At 32.0% G+C, this 14,005-nt stretch overlaps 1 protein-coding gene across 3 annotated transcripts in view; it reads left to right on the forward strand.

The window, feature by feature from the left end:
* mei-P26 (E3 ubiquitin-protein ligase meiotic P26) overlaps positions 1-11,858 on the forward strand; it is an 82,072-nt gene extending 70,214 nt beyond the window's left edge. For all 3 annotated transcript variants that reach the window (XM_085807558.1, XM_085807559.1, XM_085807560.1), the window contains one exon: positions 6,963-11,858. In XM_085807558.1, coding sequence (XP_085663684.1) covers positions 6,963-7,577 — 615 coding nt within the window. In that variant the 3' untranslated portion in view covers positions 7,578-11,858. The remainder of the gene's footprint in view (positions 1-6,962) is intronic.
* Positions 11,859-14,005: the final 2,147 nt, after the last annotated feature.

The raw sequence follows: 14,005 nt of genomic DNA on the forward strand, positions 1-14,005 counted from the left end.
CTGTATTCTGAATGATGTCAGTTCATATTGAAATTTTTAGATGTCATTTCATATTGAAATTTTGAGTGGGTTGTTCCTGAAACCCACTCAAAATGTATTAATTTGTTGCTTCTTTCCCCTTCCCCTTTTTAAAATTGAAGCAGTTTTCCAAAGTCTCATAGTTGTCAAACAAGTGATAAAACAAATGTCATTGCTGAAATCTGTGCACAAAGTTGAGGCATAATGCATTACTTTCCTAAATAATTCTTTTGCCTAAAATTGACAGTGGAAGAAAGACAGCTGTAAAAAGCAAGTTTTGAGGAAGCAAAACAGGGTTGTACGGTCCTTAGGTTTTTTTCGGAATTGATTTTTGGTCCTTAAAAGTCTTTAACTTCAGCCCAAATCGGCCAGTGGTCCTTAATTTTAATCATCTGAAATTTCTCTGTTTTTACAACTGCCATTTTGAGTGTGAATTAGCATGTTGGAGGAATATTTTTGGCAATTCACTGACAAATATTGTTATCTTTTGAATGGGTTCATGGGTTATAATTTGTTCTTATTTCTAATATAAATGCTGGGATACTAAAGATTCTGAGCAAGACGTGAAACATGCAATTCGAAATTATTTCGTTTTTCCTAATGAAGAGCTCTTAGACTGCTATCATACATCCGTTTGTTTCGGAAGAACAACTGTTTGGAACAATTCTTCTGCTTTGTCATAACAGTCAATCACCATACACTGGTGTGCAAAAATTAAGGACGAAGTTGAAAAATTAGCATATCAGCTGAACGAAGAGGCAGAGCGGACAGAAAGGCCAATCAGGAGATTAAGTAAGGTGATGTACGGTAGCACATGCGCAGATATGCAGGTAGACGTAATGGGGGAGTGTCTGAGTAGTATAAAGCATGTTGTCGGTGTAAGATCAGTATTTCTGGCAAAGAGATTGCACGCCGTATAGCAGTTAAAATCACACCGAGTTGCTGCTTCAGCAAGAAATGGGGAATAATCAATCTGTTAGACGACATCTGGATGCTTTTACCCGAGGTCGAATCATTGGGAAGTTGGAGGATGGCCGCAGTGTGACAAGTGTGGCTGCAGAGTTCAGAATTGCTCACAGCATCGTTTCACGACTTTGGAGACAATTTCAAACTACAGGAACAGCTATCCGGGGGTTTAGTAGTGGTCGTCCACGAGGAACCACACCCACAGATGACCGGTATATTACCTTACAGGCCAGAAGAAACAGGCGGCAGACAGCGGGAGAAATCGCTAGACACACGACACAGGCGACTGGACGACCAATATCGCATTTTACCGTGGCCAGAAGACTGCACGGTGGTGGTCTGTTTGCACGACGCCCTGTATGGTGTGTACCTCTAACGCCTGCCCATCGGAGGAGGCGTTCTCTGTGGTGCCGGGAACCCCGGAATTGGAGAGACAATGAATGGGGACGAGTACTCTTTACAGATGAGAGCAGATTCAGTCTGAGTAGTGATTCTCATCGCATACTCATCTGGAGAGAGCGGGGAAGCCGCAATCATCCCTCAAACATCATTGAAAGAGACAGGTATGGAGGTGGCGGTGTTCTCGTTTGGGGAGGCATCATGCTGGGTAGTCGTACAGACCTTCACATCTTCGACGCAGGTTCAGTCAACGGGACCCGTTATTGTAACGAGATTCTTCTTCCATATGTGCGTCTTTTTAGAGGTGCTATGGGTCCGCAGTTCCTTTTCATGGACGACAATGCACCATGTCATCGCACAGTAGCTGCCGAACAACTCTTAGAGAGTGAGGATATTGAACATATGGATTGGCCGGCACTATCTCCGGATCTCAATCCCATCGAGCATGTATGGGATTTTCTAGGCAGACGCTTGGCAGCTCGTACCTTACCACCAGTAATGATTCTGGAGCTTCGATTGGTGCTGCAAGACGAATGGGCAGCAATGCCTCAACAACTCATTGACACCCTCAGACCGGATGTTTCTTGCTGGACACCCATCACAGGAATGTTTCGGCCTTCAGTCGCATTGCACTCCATGCTACTTTTTCAATAAAGCTTCTTTTTATCCCTCTGATTTCTCTTTTAGTAAGTGTTTCTTACATTACTCATGTCCTTATGTATTGGGGATCTTACGGTATTAAATGTGTTGATTTGGAAAGCTTTTGTACAAAGTTATATTGAAAAAACTGTCTCGTCCTTAATTTTTGCACACCAGTGAAGATCGCTTTGGTGTCAACACAGGGAAAACTGGTTTTCCATTACAAACAAGCTGATGGAAATGTTTCGATGATATTTTTTTAAAACATTTTAATGTTGATAAATTTCATTAAAATAATGGTAGTATATTGAAATTATATTTAAAAAATAACATTAAAATATTTAAAATTTTTGCTTTCATATTATAAAGTTTCATTTTAGCCACTTATTATACAATATTCTGTATTTGAAAAATAAACGTGTAATGCTATAAAGCATAATTTATGAAACAGTTCTTAGTAAGAGCAAAATAGCTTTGTAATTAATTAAAAAATTTTTCATGGTAAGCGTTTTTCCCGTGTAATTGTCTCAGAATTATCGTAATATGCATCAGTTTTCTCTGTAAAATTAATTTTACTTTTCCTCTGATTTTTTTTTTTTTCCCCAAAAATATTTCTGCCTTTTTGCTGTTGCAGAATTGGTAGGAGCAATTTTTCTTTAGGTTTAAGCCATTGCAGTTCGGAAAGTTTAGAAAGATTTGAAGACAAGATTTATAGACCCACAATTCTATAAGATTGAAGACAAATGTCTCTATGGTATTAACTTGTAATATATGTATTTTATATTACGTTTACAATTAATTTGTTGCTTTTTGGAGAACAACTGGAGAAGAAGAATGAAAACATATTTGAATGTTTTACTTCTGATACTAAGATCTTTTTCTTAACATGTTTATCTTCCCTTTGTTTTCTCTGCTTTTCAGTAGACACAAGCATGGAAAATGTGAGAAATGATTCTAATCGTATCACATGGACAGGCATCATAGAAAGGGATTTTTTTTCATTAATAAAAAAAATTGAAAACTGACGATTTGAAAGATTCATCTAATATGTCTTAATGCATTATATGGTTGGCACTAGGCATTTTCTCACATGATGCAATCTCTGTGGATTCTAAATTCTAAAAGCCACATCAGCTCTGTGACTGGCCCTTGCCGTATATATTTCAGATTTCTTCTGAATGTTCATATTACTAAAGAAATAATATTAGCAGCTTTTTCTATACATTTTAAGTGCATTTAGTTTTTTTAAGAGTAACAGAAATCTTTAATTAAATCCAAAAATTCTAAAATGAAAAGGGAAGCAGAATTCATGTTGCAGAATGAAACTGAATACGTAAAGAGAAAGAAAACTATTCTTCAAAGATATGTATAGCTATTATAATGTAATTTACCCAGTTTATTTATAATTTCAGCCTTTACTGTAATTTCCCCTTTCTGTTTTCTCGCCAGAATGCAAATCACCTAGACAGTTTTTAAACTGAGGTTTTGGGAAGACAGTGTTTCTGACCTCTGCTTGCTCGCTACATTAGTTACTGCGAGCTCTGATAATTTGTAATTATTTGTCTTTGCATTATCACTGCCAACATTTGAATTTTTTATGCTGACAGAGTTACTGAGTCGGCTTATATTAAAATTAAATTGCATATTATTTGACCACTAGTCCCCATTTTTAGTTTGAATTTCACTCTTCTTGTTTAATTACATCACCATCAGCTGTAATTTTTTTTTTTTTTTTTTTTTTTTTGGTTAGCATAAGAACATGCCCTTATGTTCTAAGTTCTTTTTAAATAAGAGGCATATTTCAACCTTTGTCTGACTTTGTAGCAGAAATTAGTGAGAATATTGGTTTGTGCATTGAAACGAATTTCTAATTGTTAGAAAAGGTGCTTGAGAAGTAAATTGATATAAATTAGCCAAAATTAAAGTAAATATAAATTTGGAATATTAGATTGTGATTTTAATTAGGCTTTTTTAACAAATATTGCTAAAAAATAAAGAAAATTTAATAGTGGGCATATGAATCCCAAATGACTAAGGTTATCTAACTACCTAATTTAATTATTTATAGCTAATTGCATCCCTTTAAAAATTACCTCTGCATATCACCTCTGGTGCTTTAGTGGCTTATTATAACCTTGAAGTATATTAACTGGGTTACAACTCCTGGAACTCTACATGAAGCTGCGACACTAACTGCATCAGACAGAGCCTATCTAACTTTCGAAACTTCCCAACCGTGCTACATGGGGCCTTTCAGGTTTATTCTGATCAGCAGATCTCTCTCTAGGCAAGCAGCAGTGGTGACAACAGCCAGTTTTTATTATGAATCATGCTGATTAAGATTTTACTTCTCATTTTAAACTATGCTGCTTGACAAAATCTACCTGCTATTTATTAAACCTCTAGACTGAGCAAGTATGTGACAAAAATAAGACATAAAAAATCAACATAAAGCTAACTATCTTATCTTATCTATGTCACTTATCTTCTTTCAAGTGTGTGCAGCTATTATAAGTGTAAAATATTTAATGCTACTTGATAAATTTCATAAAGTTTATTTTATTCTAAAACTTATGTTAATTATGTTTAATAATAATGCAGCCTACTTGCGGATCTATTTTGCTTTAGGATGCTAATACAGAAGTGAAGTTCAGGCTTAAATAATATTTTTATTAAATTTATCAAGTTCCCATTTGTTCATAGGTTCTAAATTTTTTTATTAATGGTCCTTAAAGGTTCTTAAAAGTACTTAATTTTCGGGAACAGGAATGTGTACGAACCCTGCAAAATTACCAATTGTGAAAAGTTAAGAGTTATTCCTAATGTTAAATTAGTATATAATAGCTAAATATCTAAAATGAACTTTGTAAACATCAAATGAATGCAGTGGTGGAGACAGAGGAGAAACGAATTATTTTTGTGGATTTAAACTTAAAAAAAATTATTTACATGAATGAAATTTTAATTTATATAATGAAATAAGAAAAGGTATTGCATGGGTTTCTGAAACTGAAGCAAATGATGCAGTGATAATTTTTGTGTAAATTTCTTTCTGCAGGAGGAAAAATTTTGCTGTATCAATAAATCATATATTGGTTATTTGGTACTTATTAATCCTCTGAGCCACATAGATTATTTTAACCTGCTTGTGAAGAATTGCATTTGTTAACTAGATATGAATAGTAACTTATCTTACTCTCCTCTCAAGAGCATTCCATTCATTAGAATATTTTGATCATTAATTTAAAAAAATGTGAATTTTGAAAAAGGTATAATGTACTAAGTAATGAAATAGATGCAGTTTTATTTTTTCAGAGGCTTAGTTAGAAATTTTAGACTTTAAATATATGTGTTTCATGGGAATTTTAACTTTCCAATCCCTTGTCAGTGCCATCAGAGTCCAGTTCAGGCAACTACTGTGTGCAGTATTTGTGATGCCTGAACTGACATCAGACAGAAAAAAAAAATTAGTGTTTCTATTTCTGGAAGTCCAAATTGAGTTTGTTTTCAATTAGGATATTCATTTAAGACTTAATGCACTATTTTCATAATAGATGGCATTATTGGTCCTTACTTTTCCACTGATTTCAGTCGGAGGAGGTGTGGTTGTGTTCAGTTAACAAAGAAATGTGTTGGGAAATGTGAGTTTCGGTTGCTTTTCCATGAATTTTGCACTAAAAAGTTTTCTTTTCTTGCAATGTCTGAATCAGACATTGATTTGGAGTTATAGTCTAGGTTCTTTGGAATCGTATACCAATATTTCTACCAATGAATATACAGAAAGTGATGATGATGATAGTGATATTTCTTGTAGAAATTGGAAGCTGTTATGTTTGGGTAACCTTCCTTCTGCCTCTCCAAGATTTCTGTTTCAGAAAGAGAAAAGGATACAATGTGAGACACGAGTTTATTGTGAAGAGTGCGATATGGGCTTGTGTGCAGTACTGTGTTTTGCATTATATCACATACTGTAAAAGATTTGTAGAATATTCGAAATCATACTGTTGTATCGACTATAGTTTATATTATATTTAGCTTCAAAATTTTTTTAATTTGCTGTAATTGAATGATATTTGTCTGTAATCCATTACTTATTTACGTGTATGTCAAAATGGTAAATCTAGTAGTTGTTGCATTTAAAATTTAATCTTTTTACCAAATAACCATTTTCTAACTTTTATATTGATATAAAGAAAAAAAAATTAAACAGTAAAAAAAAAAATTTCAATTTTTGGAGCGTTTTCTGAAATAAGAAAAAGACAGTTAAGGGGTTAATAACTTTGTTAGCTTATTTGATGCAATTTTATTGGAGTAAGTTCTGCTTCTGATCAGTTAGAGCTTTGTTAGTTGAAACTGAAAATGTTCTGCATTGAGTTTTGTCAAGTGATCAAAGAAATCTAAATTGATATGAGAAGTAATATAATGTTGGTATTTAATATAAGTGAAAATGATTTCATTTTCACAGATTCAGTGAGAAAAGCATGATTTTTAAACTAAGCATTTATGGTTGTTTATCATTATTCATTCTTCAGTAATTATTATTTGTACGAAAGTTTGATGAAAATTGAATTAAAAAGTATACTAAGAGGTAGTTCCTCAAATATACTACTTTTAAAAAATCTAGAAGTTCTTTAAACGTACTTTAGATTATGTTAAATTTTATAGAACATAAATGTTTATATATATATGTTTGAATTTTTTCTACAATGATTAAAATGTTCAGTATTATATGATTTTAAAAATATCTTAGAAATGCATTCATTTTTGGAATGAAGGATTTCCTGTAGTCTTCATTGTAAAACAAGAGTTTTATTATATCAGTTGTCTTCAAGTTAAGTCAATTTACACTGTAATAATGCTGTCAATTGAAATCTTTCTTTATATTTCATAGTCACTTGCATTATTTTTTATTAATGTTTCAAAACATATTTTTATTTCAGGTTGCAGTAATACGCAGCTCAGGTAAGTTTGTAGTGTGTGATAGAGGAAGTGAGAGATCCAGAATGCAGATATTCACGAAAACTGGCCACTTCTTGAAGAAGATTGCCATTCGTTACATAGATATTGTAGCAGGCTTAGCTATTACAAGTGAAGGCACTATTGTAGCTGTGGATAGTGTTGCTCCAACTGTATTCATCATATCTGAAGTTGGAGATCTTTTGCACTGGTTTGACTGTAGTGAGTACATGAGAGAGCCATCAGATATAACTGTACGTGCTCAAGAATTTTACATATGTGACTTTAAGGGTCATTGCGTCATAGTCTTTTCAGAGAAAGGACATTTTTTGAGAAGAATTGGATGTGAAAATATCACTAATTTTCCTAATGGGATTGATATTAGTGATGCTGGTGATGTCCTTGTTGGGGACAGTCATGGAAATCGGTTTCATATTGTAGTATTTTCAAGGGAAGGTACATTGTTATCAGAGTTTGAGTGCCCTTATGTTAAGGTAAGCCGTTGTTGTGGTCTTAAAATAACATCGGAAGGTTATGTGGTTACATTAGCCAAAAATAATCATCATGTGTTAGTTTTAAATACCTTGTACGTTGTGTGAAATTTGAGGCCTCTTCCATAGACTACCTTTAGCTGTTGCTTAGGTAGCATTACTTATTAAGAGCATTTAGACTCAACATTTATTTGAAGGCCAGATTGTAGTTACTCGATCATAGAATATATGAAAGCCATATCTTAACTGTCAAGTATGCCAACTGCATTAAAATTTAGACTATACGGTTGCTATGTAATAGTTGATCTCATAAAATGTGTAGGTTAGCATTTTGTAGTTGATTCTGTCTAGGAATTACCCATAGCAGCTACATGTAATAAGTGGACTGAGCTGCCTTTTGTACCAGTCTACAACCTTAGATAAATATATACATCTTGTAGTTCTGTAGTGTAGCATTGTTTTACACTTCGTCGTAGCAGAGTGAGTTGAGAGAATTATATTTACACATATGTGAAGTAGCCTGTGATATATATACATATATACATATATAACACCTAAAATTTACAACACGATTGCTCACAACATTTGTTTCAAATTCACCTTTTAACGTTTTTCAGATTGTTACTTGAAGATTAAACAAAGTTATTTTGTAGGATGACAATCTTGGCATTGTGTCTTCTGTGTTGATGTATCTACTTAGTGTTCATAATTATAAACATTTGTACTTAAATCAGAAACTCTGCTTTGAAATTTTAATGTGCATAGTTATTGAAACATTTTATTTCTCCCTTTTTAGTTTTATCTTTTTGTAGTTTAAACTTTGATCTTCCAGTGTAAGAAAAAGAATCCTTTTTATTATAGGTTATATATTGGTGCATCTGTTTATCAAATACTTTGTAATTAACTTTGTATGACTGCTGAACCATAGATTTTGGTAGCAGGTAGATATCTTTTATTAATTTTAAGATTATATTTTTTGTATTATCATCCTAGTCTTTGTGGAATGTTTAATGCTGTGGCAAATGGCATTTTTTTTCATGTGTTTAGAAAAGTTGATTGCACTGTATTTAGTGCCAATTCTGTCTACTTTTGAGTTTTTTGTAAACTTTAGAAATGAAGTATTTTGAGAACTAACAGCAAAAATGATTTATTGTGTAAAAATGAATGGTTTAATTTTGATCCTACTCCTATGACACTGAAAAAGTGAAGTGCTGCTTCATTAGGCATTCCTATGTGAAAGAGAAATGGACTCAAACTGTATTCAGAACAAATTTCTGTGCACAATTTGTAAGGCAAGCATTGAATCATGTTTGTGTGCATATTGTTGTAACTAACTTTTGTTATAACACTGCTGGACTGTTCCAAGTTGCTGGACTGTTCCAGGTTTGAAAAACAAAATGCTTACATAATTGTTTATTATTATGTAAGCATTGAGTGTTTATTTTTTTTTGTGTTATTTTCAAAACCATTTTCATATACAATTGTATTTAATATTTACGTTACTTTTCTTTATTTAATCTTTTGATTTCAGGTGTGACCAGGTTTATGTCTCATCTAATTTTAAAGTTGTTTTATATGCTGTTAGTGTTTCTCTTTTATTTAGTGTGAAGGAAATAAACTTCACTCAATGTATTTATACAGATACGTGTTCTGAAAATGTTAGCAATAGGTTTGATCTTATACTTACATGGCATAGCAAAAAAAGAAAGAAGTTTTCACTCCTCTCGAGTTGTGCTTTCACTTTTTTTGTGCCCTTAAGAGACATTCCACTGTAATAACCTCTATAAAGCTTATAGCGCTTGCTAGTCTAGTCACATTGGCTGAATTATAAAAATAGAGCAAAGTAGTACATAGTTTGGGTTGCCACCATTTTTTCCATTTTTTAGTTTTTTGACGATATATAAGCTATGTGATGTTTTCAAGTATGAAAATATAATTTACTATGCAATTATCTATGCAAATAATCAATCTATGCATATTTGTAAATAGATAAAAACTGAATAAGAGTTTAAATTGTATTAAATCTTGTGTTTTCCCATATAATTTTTGTTAAAGAAATGGTTTTAATTATATACATTTATATATTTTTTTAATTTTTTTATTAAGTAAATTACGCATTAAATTATTTTTATTTCTGTTTTTATTTGTATGCTTCAAAGTTTGAAGCATTTTAGAAGACTAAGATTACAAGGCAAATGTGATAGCTTTTAAGCTTAGATTCACAAAATTGTGCTTCAGTTAAAAATTTACTTTATATTAAGGTAATTATATCTCTTTTTATGTAATATTTATTATAACTATAATATTATGAAAAGAAGTTAAAAATATTCTCAGTGTATTTTGTGTTCGTTTCAAGCGCTTATTGCTTCAAGGAATTTATCAAGAAATCTATATTTAGCAAAAAATTATAAATACAAATGAACTTGTATATTATTTTTATATTTTATAGAAGGTTTAATGTTATTTCATATTGAAAAATCTATTATTTATGAGTGTTATTTTTATTTAAATTATGTCTATATTTTAATTACTTCTCAGTGAGATCTAATCATATCAATAAATACATGTTTGTTCAATATTTTTAATTAATTATCATTTAGTCGATTTTCAGTTAGAAAATCTAATTTAATTATATGAATAAACAATATGCTCATTCAATAACATTGTATGATCATTAGATAGATGATCACACAATCTATTCAGAGTTCAAATTTTCTGATTTAAATTTATGTTTTGTTATATTAAGCATTTCTTATTTTAAGAATTCCTAGTCTTTTCAATGAATATAAGGTGGCCACCTTTTCTATGGACCATTGTGTTGTGTGCTTTTCCCTAGAAATAAGAGAGCAGATTAATGAGTCTCATGATCTTGTCTAAAATGCAGTTTTATGATTATATAACTTTGCTTAATTTTTATCACCTTTCTAGTTCCTACTGAGAAAAGTCTGCTTCTGAGATGTAGGTCTTTATGTAAAATCTACAAATTCCCTAAAATACTTGTCATGTATCAAAAAGTGTCCTATTTTGTTAAACAGGGAATATGAATTTCTGAAAAGAAAATATAAACTAAAATATTAAGATTTATCTTGTTAAAAGGTGGAATTCCCCTTCTTCTAAAGGCCTTTTTGTACTGAAATGTTTTAAAATAATTCTTTAAATGCAGTATTTGCTACCTCTTGTTAAAGTTAAGAACTATATTATAGCCAGTTTACATTATATCATGACCAGAGATATATCTATATATACATATAATTTTTATGCCTATTATATAGACTTTCTGACTCTAGAGTTGTCTTTCATTAGGATACCTGAATACTAGTCTGGAGGCTTGAATTGTGTACAATTTAAAGTTATTGTAACGTAATGTAGGGCACTAAATGCCATAATTTTTTTTGACTCTGTGATGCTCTAGTTAGCTAGAGTAGGGTAGTGTTCCAAGATGTAGTTTTAAATATAAACAGAGTTTGCTGGAAAAGTTATATAATATTTTCTCCCTTTGGGTAATAAATACAGGTTAAGATCAGAGATTTTGTGATCTTACAATGTTGTGCTTACAACTTGCAACACTATCTTATTTATTCTAGCTACTGTAGCTATACATTGTATTTTTTTTAATATTAATGTACAAATTGAAGTCTCTTATCTTTTTTACTTACTATGCAATATTTATTTACCATGACAAAATATGAGCAAGTATTCAATGTTATATTGCAAGTTTTTCACACAGGTGGCTTCCGTTTACATGCTTTATTTTTAGGCAATATATGATGAAAATCTTTATTTCAGATTTCTGCTATACTTGACTTGTGGTATTGAATGTGGTTTCTGTTTGGCCAAACTCAATACCACATGTTTATCATGCACTGTCCATTTATTGTCAGAGTTTACACTTTTTGAAGCTTATGTAATCTTGGTCCTTTTCCAAAGCACTGAAGTATTTGGTGCTGTTTTACTACCATATTGATGGAGCAACATTTGTTAATTGTGACTTCAAATAAATATATATATATATATATATATTATATTATCTTTATTGATCATGAGGAGTTAAATTTTTGAAAATGATTTTGTGCCTAGATTTTTTGCCATATAACCTATTGTACATTAGTACAAAATAATTGATCCCCAACGTTCTGATTGTCAAAAGTAGTTTGTTGTTGGTCATGCTGTTTGCTGTACCTTTGCATAATATTTAGTATTATGCATATGAACTGTGTTAAGTAAAAACCAAAGCCATGAACAATAGACACTCAGAAGTTGAAGGGATCTGGAATAAGGTATATTGCATTTACTTGTGCTATTTTTGGAAAAGCGTAATGGATGAAGTTTGTAATAATGTTCCATGTTTATTCAAAATAAACGCTGTTGCATTCTATTTCTTTGTTTAAATTGTGTACTGTGTTTTTTCTTTTTACTTAACACAAATTTACCTGTAACTGGAGTAAAACATATTTTTGATCGTAACACGTGCATGATGGATTTCAGTTGACCCAAGTGTATGTTGTGATGATAAAGTACGTTCTTGTGAGTTGTATTTTGATAAAATCCTCAGAAATATATTTTGAGTTTGAAAAACTGTAAAATGTGGTTTCTTAGAATAGTATCTTCAAAACCTATAACATGTAAAATTTGTATCTTGCGCAGTTACACATTTTTCTATGAATTGAAAAAAATATGTGCTATATGTTAAAGCAAAATCTACGTTTGACTATCATCAGGCTAGTAATTTTATTGAAGGAAAAGTGGAAATTCACAATGTGGCCACAGAAGAAACCGTAAAAGTTTCAGAGAGTGGGATTTATGCTAATGCTGTTTTCTCTTGTGTATAATAAGCCTCATATTTTTTCCAGGAAAAACCTGATGAAAATCAGGGGTTGCATTTACATATGAATCATTAAAAATAATTACGTACAAACATGTGATAACATAGCAGCACATGTTGAGTTATAGTTGGATGAACATGTCATAGGATTGTACAGATTTGGTTGCGATTACTGGTTATTTGAAGGAAAATGTCAGGCAAACAATTTAGCTGCAGTGCACATTTTAAACTGCAAGTTGTCTGATTCTCTGAGGGAAATAGGAACTGAATTGCAGCACATAATTGTGACATGCGTAAATTCAAAATGGGATGGTGGGAAAAGCAAAAGAATAGACTTCAAGGAACAAGCAGCAAGAGATAGGTATTTCATGGGAAAGCACCTTCAAAGTATCCTCAATTGAAAGATAAATGTTTTATCGTACATGATTAGGAAAAGAAGTTCTGATTATGCTGTAACTGTTGATATAATAATTTCTCTAAGCTCCTGGAAGAAGCAGGTGAAATGGAAATAAGCCATGATATTTAAGTAAGTGCTGGATGCTGTGAATGTTTCATACATTAGATATGGTTTGTCACTATATGATAGGACAGCAATTGCACAATGTCTTCCAGCAAACTTTGACTACAGAATTTTGAAATTTCAGAATCTGAGTATGCAGCATGAATTGATTTTGGCAGATTGGGAAAGTGCCAAACCTGAAAGATTTATAAAATTATTTTTTAAGTGTGGAGTATTCAGTGTTCTAGATGGTTCTGAGATTAACATGCTATGAGATACCAGTAAAAGCAGTAGTGATATAGGTAGTACAGGCAACCACTGTAGCCATATCATCAGTTAATAAGAGGTTTTGAATGCAGAAAATGTTCCTTTTGACTGATAATTAAAATTTTCTCTCAGGGTGCGGTAAGTATTATTTCATTTTAGCTGCCGGTAAAGTCGCTGAACACTGGTATTGGGTTGGCAACTAAGTAATTGTGGATTTTTTTTAGAAAATCAAAGACAATTTTTTCATGGAACTAAATAACTTTATTCTGTAATGTATTGCCCATTTTGATCAATGACCTTTTGCCATCTTTCAGGCAGCATCATAATCCCACGTTCATAAAACTTCTGGTTTTTATTAGCAAAAATCTGAATCTGGTACGATTTGACATCATCATCATTATTGAAATTTTTACCATTCAAGGAGTTTTGTAAAGATCGAAACAAAAAGTAATCAGATGGTGCAAGGACTATATGGTGGATGTGGCATAACATCCCAACCAAGCTCCAATAATTTTTGCCGAGTGGACCAAAGATGTGTGTGGCCTTGCATTGTCATGATAGAATACAACACCTTTTCGATTTGTCGATTCGGGCCGCTTTTCTTCAACTGCATTGTTTAATTTCGTTAGTTGTTCAATGTAGACATCAGAATTGATTGTTCGGTTGGGTGGTAAGAGTTCAAAGTAGACAATTCCTTTGTAATTCCACCAAACTGATAACAAAACCTTCTTTTGATGAATATCAGCTTTTGATGTTGTTTGAGTTGGTTCACCTGGCCTGCTCCACGATCTTTTCCGCTTGATATTGTTGTAAACAACCAATTTTTCATCGCTAGTTATCAGTCGTTTTAAAAATGGATCATTTTCATTACGTTTCTTTAGCAAATTGCAGCTGTTAATGTGTTGCGTTAAATGTGTTTCTTTCAGTTCGTGAGGAACCCATGTATCG

Source organism: Stegodyphus dumicola, chromosome X1, assembly GCF_044657685.1.
Source record: "Stegodyphus dumicola isolate Sdum_Otavi_A_Nest chromosome X1, ASM4465768v1".
Lineage (NCBI taxonomy): Eukaryota > Metazoa > Arthropoda > Arachnida > Araneae > Eresidae > Stegodyphus > Stegodyphus dumicola.